We start from the raw sequence: 11,667 nt of genomic DNA on the forward strand, positions 1-11,667 counted from the left end.
AACAGGAAATATCCACCTTGAGGATATGTCCAAAGTGGGGCTGGTGGAAACATATGAGGAAAATACTCACCCAGTGGAGACATCCTGAGTGAGTCCAAGTTGAAAGACACTGGGTTCAGGACTGAGTGGTTAGGTAAGAGTCTGGTCTAATATTTTCCTCAATTTGGTTACCTCCATTGAATTTTTCAGGATAAAAGTAAAACTCCTATGAGGAAACTTTCAACTCCAAAATTCGGACCATCCTCCTGGCTGGTAACAGCTTTCTCGGGTGACAGAGAATCTTCCAGGAGTGGTAGACACAAAGACTTCATGACACAGAGTTGTCCCTGTGGGAAATCTTACTAGCAAATTTATTCTGAGAACCCAACCTTACAATGGGGAATAGAACTTTCAAAAAAAAAAAAAATAAAGAACAGAAAAGAAAAGAAAAAGAAATGACAGATTGCCAGTCTCCAACTATTACCCCAGCCAGGTTTATGTACATACAAAATTTACAACATTAATTGGGAATAAGAAAAAAAAAAACTCACTCTGAAAATAACTAACCAGGCCTGATAAAAACATTTTTTGGCATTCTGAACTTATAAAAACAAAATCCCCTTTAGGGGTAACTTGGATTTCTCTTCCTGTGTCCTTGAAATGTAAAAATGTTTTATCTTTCTCTGGGTGTTTTAAGTGTGTGTATGTATGTATATGTATGTTTAGTTTATTTTTTAAAGGAAACCTTGGACTCCACCATACAAAAGTTTCAAGTATTGTGTACATATGGTGGCCACGCAAATAAATTGGGATTCTAAGCAATTCTTTGATTGTACCAATTTTCAGATATTTTGCCATCTTAAACTTTGCTGCATCAGCCTGGACCACAAAGGCTTTTAGCTTTTGGAGAGTAAACCTTTGAATTTTATTTAGGCAACACCCCGACTCTCATGTGGAAGGGCCTCTGCATCTTATTGGTTTAAAATCACTATATATATATTATATTTGTATATAAATTGACGGCCATATGATGGATTTTTTAATTTGGAAAAACTTTTTAATTGGTGAAAGTTTAAAGAGATCTCATTATAAACAGTTGTTTTATGGTTTCTATTAAAATCAAGTTTAAATGTAGAAAAATATATCTAATGGTTAACCTAAGAACTTAGTTAAAAAAATAAAACTGGTTTGAAAAGCTACGTTTGTGTTTTCCTTTCTGATAAATGTTTCTAGATATGCTAATAAAAACTTAGAATAATTAATGTTAATTAGGTTGAATAACTGGAAAAATGATTGTAAAAATGTCGAAAAAAAAATAAGTGGCTTATCCCAAAAGGATAAATATTTTTATATGGTTATTTTGAATCAAATAAATAAAATGGACATTTTTGGGTTTACATACAGGGTTTTGATACTACACAACGTAAAGTTAAAAAAAAAAGGGCCAAAGAGTTCACCTCCTCCCCCCCAAGATTAAAGTTCAAACAAGCCCATTTTACTTACCACAGTTTGAAATATATGTATATATAGACTGAAATACTTGATCAATAATTGGGATAACAGACCAATTAATGAAATTAAAAACTGAGAAGTGCCTAAGCTCTTTGGCTGAATCTTGGGCATCCTAGAGACTTCTATAAAATTATATACAATGCACACACACACAAAAAAAGGTTTCTGGCACTCCTTCTAGAAATAAGAATTATTGATTAAACTTAATAAATATAAAAATTAAAGGTATAAGATTTAATAAAATTGAGATAAAAGTTTGTGAAATTGGTATATTTAAGTGGTCTTTATACAAAACTTTTGCTTGTGTTGTGGGATACATATGTTTAAGAGGAAAAACACTTCCCCTTCTTGGTATTATAAGGCTAGGCACATATCTGTCCCTCTGAAAATATTAATTGAACAAATTAAAATAAACCAATATAGTTACATAAGCCGTCCAATATAATGTAAAACTAAAAACTAATTTGAGTGGCTAATAAAAAAATACAGGTTTACCCTGGGTTTAACTTATAACACAAGGAAAAGAGATCTTACTAAATGCCTTATGCAAGTTTTGGAAGACATATTTAAGTAAGCCTTAAAGTTTTAAAACATGGAATTCTTTGTTTACAGCTCTTCTCACTGATACAAAAATGCCATTTAAGGAGATAAAATACGGCCTGGGTGAGAGAGCAGTTCTCTGGGGACCTGGAAGACAGTGTCTTTGTCTTGCCCATCAGAAATATAAATACAACAAACAGTGACCTAGGACTGAGTCTAATTAGCTCAACGAAATAAACCTTAAGGCCAAGAAATTTTTGGCATATTAGAACTCAGAACTCTGAAGGGTCCTTCAGACATTGTGAAGAAATTTTAACTGTCTGTTTCATAAATAGTAAGCCTTAATGATTTGAGCAAGCAAATTCAGCTTACTCCAACTATTATTATACCTATCTTATAAGTAAGTTTTAAAGTGAAGTTATGAGATCTCTAGATTTTTTCTGATTATAAGCCTGTGTACACATTATAGGAGTGAGATATTTCTACTGCTAAAGAAAAAAAATTCAAAGTCATAGAGCTCTGCTTAATTGACGTAAAAATATAAGAGCTTAAACATTAAGTATTTTTAAAATAACAACTGAACAAATTGACTTTCAGCGTCATGTGAAATGGAAAATATTCAATATTAAGATAATATTTGATATTGTTTAGTTTAAGTATGTTCTAATTAATATAGACATCTTTAAAGTCATCAATATTATGTATAATACCTTTACTGTACCTAGGTTTAATGAAAGTCAAATAAGATCCTGTTATATCTGTTGCAGATTTGTCAAAAAAAAATAAAAGTAATGTGCTGTGGTAAAATTTTAATTAAATTAAATGCAAATGAGATGAGAGCTTTGGGTAAATATTTAAAATATATTTTTAAAATGTATGTTTAAGATAATCTCTAAGTGTTTGGTATCTTTAAATTCTAGTGTTGTGCTAAATTAAGTTAAATGACAAGATTTTATTAAATAGATATGCCATTTTCAGATAAAATAACATTGAAATACGAATTACTTAACATTTAACTTCCTCTTACAGTGAAACTAAAGGTATATAGAAATATTAATAAATGGTTGGTGCCACACTGAAATAGTCTCTATTAGTAAGGGAATGATCTCAGTATCCTAGGAAAGTAATATAAATGCGTAAAGGAAGATATAAGAATGGAATTATATTTTGTTAATGAAAAATAGTGACTTTCTCCTGAACCTGGTTACTTCTGAATAGAAGAAAAATAAGGGACACACTAATATAAGTATAGAAAGCTGTGGAAGGCTTGTGGAAAAGGAACCCTGAGGGAAGAGTTTTGTACATGGTCAGAATTGGCTAAGTTTAGAAACAAATTGGGCAACGTAAATGAATCTTAGAAGTAAGCTGGTACAAGATTAGAATTGTTTTTCTCTCTGTTAAGAGGAAAAAATTTTCTTAAAATGTTAATCCTCCTTCAGTAACAGATTGTAAAACTTCTTATACCACTTAGCTGATATGTTCTGCCTTTACTTTTGACGTATTTTCTTGTTAATGAATTAGTACTACTTTACAGTGATCTATATGTTTATCTGATCAAGTGTTCTGAAATCTTTCAAAAAGCTCCCCAAATATAAAATTCTAATTAATTAAATAAAAATTAATTTAATTAATTAAAATTCTTTTAATCTCCAGTTAAGTTTGGGATGCTACAGAAGGCCGCTGAAACATCCCAAAGAGAGATTTTTAACTATAAAGTTTCATTTGGCATTTTAAATAACATGGAATTGTCAAATGAATCATAAATCTTCTAAGGTTATATTGAATGAGACAATATTATTAATATAGATATTGTAGAAATTATATGGACTCCCTAAAATTCTGGTATATCTGAAATGTTACCAGTGATAATTATGGGTATAGTGAACAGATTTCTTTATTGATTATAGTGTAACGGTGTTTAACCATGCTTTTAAATTTTTGTCATTTATAGACAGTTAATTGTTTTCTTCTGATGGTTTTGCAAAATGCTTTCTCTTCAAGGAGATTTACTGATTCCTAATAAATTTCACACTATAGCACTGAACTAAACTGGGTAAGACATTTTAAAGTTCTAATGAAAACTCTCATTAAAAGAATTAGTTACAAGGGACTGATTAACCTGCTGAATATGGTTATAATTTTTGATATTGTTTGAAATACTACTGGCTTTTAACCTGTTTCCCAGACGTAAATAATCTCTTCTCCTTAAGCTGGTTATGGTTCACAGCAATTTGATAAATTATACCTATGTAATCACACTTGGAACACTTATCTTTTCCCTCTATCTGATCCCTCAAGAGACTAAAAACACTTAGGTTCCCAGTGGCTCTATCAAACAAATTAGGGAGATCATCTCCTAACAGATATAGGAGTATAAAGATATTTTAAGGATTTTAAAGAGAAAAGAATTTACCTAAATCTGTAAGGCAGAAACCCATGAAAAGCCTTGACGTGTCTTTCTTGGCCTTAGCAAACCTTAACATTCTACCCTGAGACTCCGTATTAAAACTTCCAACACAGCCAATTTAAAAAAGCCTATATGATCAAATAATCAGACTTAACTTGTAAAAAATTAATCTTGATTTGGCTATATTTGAGAAAACTGAGGGTAACTTAAGAGAGAAAATAAATTATATTTTAGTCGATATTAAATTCTAGTTTTGTTAATTGAGGTCCATATTTACTAAGACACTTCCCAGATTATTCCTTGCTGTCATGTCACATTACTGTACGGTTTAATTGAATTATGAAAAGGATACTCTAGGTTTGTTTCTGAAGCTCAGAAATCTATCCTTGGGTAAAGTTCCAATGCCCCATGACCTGCAGCCAGGGGATTATACATACTGCAACAGGCATGACTTAAAGAACTGTCTCCAACCTGAATGGAAGGACCCTTTTTCAGGTACTCTTTACCAGACCATACACACCAAAGCTGAAGGAAACGGAGTCTCCGATTCATTTCCTATCTGAAACATCCCCTGCACTGCACTGGCCTATCGAGTGCTGCTCACCTTAAAACAATGCCCAAATGGAGAAAAAGCTACCAGACCAGGATGAGAAGAAGACGACATCTGAGCTAGACAGCTGACCCAAGACACCGGACCAAGACTGTATACCAATTACTTTGATAATTTCTCCAACCTTTGATTATGATCTACTCCACTTGTTAAGTTTATGATAAATTACCTATGTCTAGTACTTCTGTGTTACCTTGGTGGGTTTCCCTACTCCAAGGCTCTAATTAGATAGCCCTCAGAAACGTTATTCTAAAAAGAATTTATAGTTCTGTTTAGGCCACTGTTGATCTTACAAGGTGGGAGATTTCAACTGGCCAATTAATACCTGCTCTGACCCTGACCATAAATATGAACTTTCTCATAGGATCAAACTCAGAAACACAAGCAAAATTTTAACCCAAAAATACAACTTCTCGACTATTAAATTCTTACTCGTGACTTTATTAACGTTACTAGCTGTATTACTTATATCCTGTCTATTTTATAAAATTGTTGTCTGTTACATTTCCCAATGTGTAACTAGGCCCACAAGATTGATGATGGCTAAACATCTTGAAGAAACAGATAAAATTTATAACCCTGAATAAAATAAATATAATAGTGTGATTCTATTTATGGGAATGAGCAAAGATGGGTAAACACTTTCTGTATCATAATAGACTAGTAAGACATGTGATCCAGAGAAGTTTTAGTATCAACAGGGTCTGACAAAAAAAAACTTACACCTTGAATGGCAACTTAGAAGATTCTTCACCTGAACTAGGAATGAGCCATCCTAGCACCGTGGGACAAAATTGGTCATGAAATTTCTCTCAAAATATTGGTCAAATTTAGGACCAAGTGGGAGCACTGTGAATGAAAATACTACAATGTGCATGAAAATACTGCAACCATGACAGTAAACAAAGAATGCTGAATCCGAGTCATCAGCGGCTGCTGCCAACCCCCAGCGAGTACATGCCTACAGCCCGGCCTCTCAGCCACTCACAGTGGTGCCCTCTGAGCAGACTCAGAGTAAGAAAGGACAGGATACTGGCCCTAGATAGCCAGGGGCTTGCCAAAGGAATGAATTCAATGACTCAAATGTTTGCTTCTCACCATACATAGAAAAGCAGTAAATACTTGAACTTGAGATATCTGGTTTTCTTTAGATAACAAGCAATATTTTATTGTTCCAATTACCTGGTCTTTGTTGTAAGCTTCTATATATCCTAGCTCCTCCCCTACCTCTTGGGAGCAGTCCCTCAGAGTGATCTGAGAGGCTGTCATCCCGGCTCGAGTCCTCCAGCCAAATAAAACAAAGCCCTTAACATATAGGCTGAACGTTTATTTCAATGACGTTCCAGAATAGACACAACTCATCAATTCTGTAATGGAACACACTGAATCAGGAACCAAAGCGTGTTTTAGTCCAGAAAATCTCCGGGTTCCTATTTCTTCCTGTCATTATACAATCCCTCTAGAACTCATTAATTTGCTGTCTGCTCCTCTGGCAACAAAACTCGTAGAAGACTCAACTCAGCAGAGCACCCTGCTGGGGAGAACACCCCGCAGAAGCACTGCAGGCTGCCTGCCCTCCTGCACGCTCTGCTGACCCTTGGTGTCCTCCGTGGAGACCAGGCCAACAGAGCTGTTCCTAACAGCTACAAATTCGCACACGTTAAATAAATCATTTTATTTTATATGATATTTTACGTATATACACATCTCTGAAAACAACTTTGCAGAAGCTCAAATCTTCAACATCAATCCCCAAAGGCAAATCCGGTCCCCAAGAGGAAACAAGACTTAAGACGACGCTAAGGCCTCCAAAGTCCTCTCAAGGACCGTCAACCAAACTGCCTGCAGGTCTGCAGCTGCAGGCTGTTACATGTCTGCTTTTAAAGCAACCCCTTCCTTCCCTCGGGTATTACAGTGTCCCTCTATGCCCTCCCGTCTCAGGGTAAAAGCAGCCGTTGCAGAACCTTGCAGGGAAGCACTGACAGGAGTCGACAAAGAGGATCAGAGCTAAGCTAATACTTCTGATGACACGACCTTGTCACTGTGTCACTTTACAGATGAAGATATATATAGAGAGAGGTGGGGTGATATTGCTCAAAGTCACACAGCTAATAAGTGGCAAAGTCTATAACTCTGCTCTTCCCTTCGGCGTGACGCCCCAGCTGGGACGCCCACAGGGTTGTCTCATGCCTGCCTGAACAATCCTCTCCTGTCACTCATAGCCCACCACAGGGTCTGACCCTAGCCTGCCTTTTCAGCATCTATTCCCTCCAGTCTCTGAGGAACAAGGCCGTTTGGGCCACTGTATGACTTTCGGCTCCCGGAAACATCAGTGCTCATGCTGGTCTTGCCTGTGCATCCGGCCCGCTGCTCAGAGGCTCTTCCTCCCCTGCAGGAGGACGTTTCCAGTCTCTGCAGGGACACCTCCTCAGGGGAGCCCTCTTCTCGCTCTCAGCACGGCAGGGCCACATCCCGAGCTGCCCCATTAGGACAGTGTGCGCCCAGGTCTGTTAATCAGACCAGCAGCATCAGAGCTAGGGATTATGCCCGGGCTACCCTGCAAAACTACTGCCCGCCACACAGCCCCCAGCCAGCAGGTCACCTGGAAGTCACAGCAAGTGCCCCACCCAATCCAGAAGCCTCTTCATTTGCCAGCATCGCTGATGACTGGTTTCCAAACTTTGGTCAGTTTCGCACAAAACAGCACCTTCAACCGGTAAGCAGAGGGTTTCGCTTCTGCTCCCCATCCTTACTGGTAATGTCAAGGAAAACAAAGAGGCCTTTTCTCAACACTTTTATAATGACACCCTCCCACCCACAATACTCATATGCTCAAGAGCTTTGGATCCAAGTGATTTTCTTTCCCTTATGATAAGCGGCTCAAAACACTGCGGGATTCCTTCTATTTAGAGGGTATTTGTACTCAGTTTATCGGCTTTAATCTGTTTTTGTCTCTCTTCAATATCCCTAGCAGTTGCCACCTCTTACTCCCTTCAGCAGCCTCCCTCCCAACATCTACTCTAGGAAATCAGCTGTGATGAGGGGCCCTGGGGCAGTCACAGACGATGCAACTAAGGCAAAGAGAGGGTCCATAATTTGCCCGAGAAGATCAGCTTCAACCCCCAACAATGTGTGTCACGTCCCTGTGTTTAACTCTTATGCTAAGCAAGATAACTTTTTGTAGATTATGGTTATAAACAGATGAGGTATAAAAATACATACAAGGACACACATCTACTCTAAGATGCTCACTAACTCCACTATTTTGTTTCTACTTATTTCTATTAAAAAATATTAAGAACCTCTGCAGTCAGTATAGCAAAATGTTACTGGGCTTTAAATCCAGAATATAGAGGTGTTAAATGTGTCATTACTCATACTTATTTGTATGTTCACAATACAAAATTATTTGAAAGTCCCTCTCACCTCCCCCTACTCACTACTGGCTCTCACCTGAGCTCCCAGACCACACATCTAACAACCTTTCACTTTACCCACAGCTGAACTCATCAGATTTCCGCAGAACTCCCTCTGCAGCTTTCCCTCCTCAGAGCACAGAAGGACCATCATTTACCTCATTAATCCACCCAGAAACCTGGGCCTTACTCCATCCTGCATTCACAGCCAGCCTTCATCCTTTCCTTTTTACCATCTAAACATGCCTTCAATATGTTCGCTTTTAAACACTGACCGTCCCACAGCTCAAGTGGAAGCCACCAACACTGCCCACCTGGACTCACGAGTCTCCTAAGTGGGTCCACAGCCGCTCTCCCCTACTTGAGACAAATGGGACTGTGCCACTCCCGCGCTTTTTGGACTCTTTTAAGACCCACTCTTCTTAGAAGAAACTCCAAGTTCTTCGCCAGGTGAAAGTCTTTGCCATGAAATTGTCACCTCAGGGAGGGCAGGACCCGCCCTCTCCCCTCGGCCCCACCCTCTGGCAGAGCATCAGCTTCGGAGGACCTGCTGAGCTACACCAACCTGTATTCTAAACCTGGTCTGAGTTCTTAGCAAACTGCTTCACTTATCCATACAATTCCAAGGTAAATTAGAAAGATTTTAGATGTTGAGCTAGACTATTGATTTTGGGATTTTGCACTAGCAACCTGCAAGGACATGTTCTAAAGATTCTGTCTTCTTAAAACCACACCCAGGTTAAAGGAGTATTTGTGGAATGTCTTCGGAGGAAAAGGGACTGTACTTTTACAGGCTTTATGTTTTATAACATGAACAACCCGGACAGGGTCACAAATGGAACCGCCTCACAAGTGACAGAAGACAGGTGAGAGGCACAAAGCAACAGGTTGCAAAGATGGTAAGAGTAAACATGATTCTCCAACCCCCCCAAAAATTTTTGAAACAACCAAAAATTCTGAATTTTAAAAGTAAAAGAGTATCATATAGAGAAATGAAATAAATAATGCTCTTCATCAGGGTTTCAAGATCTCACTCCAGAGTTTTTAGCAGGCCATACTGAATCCTAGCACAGAAAAATCAAATGGACTTGTAGTGAGAAAGTTCCAGGAAAACTGCAGTAATTCCTCCACTTGTGTAAGGACATACACTCACCTGCTGAAGGTGAATGTAAACCGCATTCTGGATAAATTCGAAAGCTTCCAGGCTCCGCTTCTGGATGCCAAGGACATGGACAGCTTGGAAGCATGCTTCTAACTCAGTCACCGGCATTTTTACACTGCAGGGGAAACGGAGGCACCCAGTCAAGAGCAGAGATGTTCCTGTCGTGTCTCACAGGCCGTGCCTCGGGGATTCAGTGCCCTGCAGCAGCCCGGCCCCAGGCAAGGACCAGCAGCGTTTTCCACCCAAGCAGGAGGGGCACTGTGCTTGAGAAAGCCCATCTCCGATGGGGGCAAGAGGGGCTGGTGGGGTTCAGTGAACCTATAAATGCCCACAGAAATATGCCTGCATTCATTCAAGTGATGCAAACAACTGTAGCAGGCTATTTAACAAAATTTCAATTGTCAGTGGAAATTTTGCCATTCCTTTCCGCTTGTCCCCTGCACTCTGAGACAGGCTTAGGCTCTCTTACACCTGCAGCTCTGTGCAATAGTTGTGAAGTCATTTTACTTTACAGATACCACGGTTCTGCCCAGGGTGATATCCAGCCCAGAGAGGTGGCCCAGGCCAATTTAAAGCTATGTGGCTTGCGTGCAGGGACAATTACAGGAGCTGGTTCCGGAGCCAGGCCCCTCCCCACCTCTGCTCCCCTCTCTCCCGAGGCCCCGCTGCCAAGCACTCAGGCTCCGTGATCTTAAGTCCTACTCTTCTACTCTACTCCAAACCCTTTTCCTTTTCTTTTTTTTCCCTAATTATTCCCAGCTGGAGTGATTTTTCAATCTCAATATCTGAAAAAATTCCTGCAGCCGAAAAAGAGGTCTCCAGAGGTCAATGCCCATATGCTGGTTCCTGAAGAGAGCCCCTGGCTACGGGGACCCTCACCAACACTCACGGGGCATCAGAGATGTTGCAGGGTCGGCCACCCCCTACAAGAGTATGCTGTCACCCCAATGCCTGCACAGCATCCCTGCTCACAAAATATAGTTGGTACACTTATCGGTTATTAAGAAGCAAAAATACAAAATTGCTCATATTTCTTACTAATATTATCTATGAAGCTGGAAACGGAATTGTAATAAAATGTAACAGTTTTTACCCTATGTTAAATCTGTTCCTTTGGGTTTAAACCTGTGCCCTGTTTCCTAGGCTCAGACTTGGTAGCTCTGCACCATTTGAAAAAGAAAGTTGCCTTTAGCCTGAAATCTGCAGGAAAGCCTATTCTCCTGGCCCTGATCTTTAAAAATGTTAGCTCATCTGCACTTCTGTAGAGATGGCAAGTTGCATAATAGAGAATAGCCTTTGTTTTTTTGGAGGTTTTACAGGGGTACCATGATTTGATCCACATGGACAGCTGCAAGAACAGCGGATTCAAAGGACAAACAATTCATAAAGCAAGAAGTATGCAACAACCAACCACAACCCCGCCCCTTTTTAGTATAAAAGGAGACTGAATTCTTACTTGGGGAAGATAGTTCTCCAGGACATCAGTCTGCCGTCTTCTGGGTCTGCCAGCATTGCAAGTGAAGTCACTATTCCTTGCTCCAACACCTCATCTCCCGGTTTATTGGCCTGTCATGCGGCGAGCAGAACGAGTTTGGACTCGGTAACAAAATGACTGCATTGGAGGTAGTATGTCTCCAATGTTTCCTCGTTTCCAATATGTAACATGCACATCATTTATGATCTAGTGCAAATAATTCATCAAAGACAACCACAAAAAGAAACTATACTCACCTAGCTATCAACACTGAAGTCACAACCTGTCAATTTTATATGATGTTGAACAACACAATGGAAAAACCTAACATAGGGAGTTGATTCCACGGAAATAAAATTATTTCTACTCCTTCAATACTTTTTCTTTTCTTTTCTATTTTATTTTGTTTTGCTTATTGAAAGGAAAATAAAAGTCAAGTCATTTTATTTCACGTATTTTTGTTATAGTTACATTCTTTAAATACTACAAAGAGATTTAAACTGCAAAAAAAAATTGTTCATATATTAGTATAAAGATATATACACAATCAATGGGGATTAGGAAAGG

General features: G+C 38.8%; 1 protein-coding gene across 1 annotated transcript in view; it reads right to left on the reverse strand.

Moving 5' to 3' along the window:
• Positions 1-11,413, reverse strand: part of LOC140695080 (uncharacterized) — a 31,403-nt gene extending 19,990 nt beyond the window's left edge. The window contains exons 1-2 of the mRNA XM_072958007.1: positions 11,083-11,413; positions 9,618-9,741 (exon numbers count right to left, since the gene is read on the reverse strand). Coding sequence (XP_072814108.1) covers positions 9,618-9,741; positions 11,083-11,138 — 180 coding nt within the window. The 5' untranslated portion in view covers positions 11,139-11,413. The remainder of the gene's footprint in view (positions 1-9,617; positions 9,742-11,082) is intronic.
• Positions 11,414-11,667: the final 254 nt, after the last annotated feature.

This window comes from Vicugna pacos, unplaced genomic scaffold, assembly GCF_048564905.1.
Source record: "Vicugna pacos unplaced genomic scaffold, VicPac4 scaffold_131, whole genome shotgun sequence".
Classification (NCBI taxonomy): Eukaryota; Metazoa; Chordata; class Mammalia; order Artiodactyla; family Camelidae; genus Vicugna; species Vicugna pacos.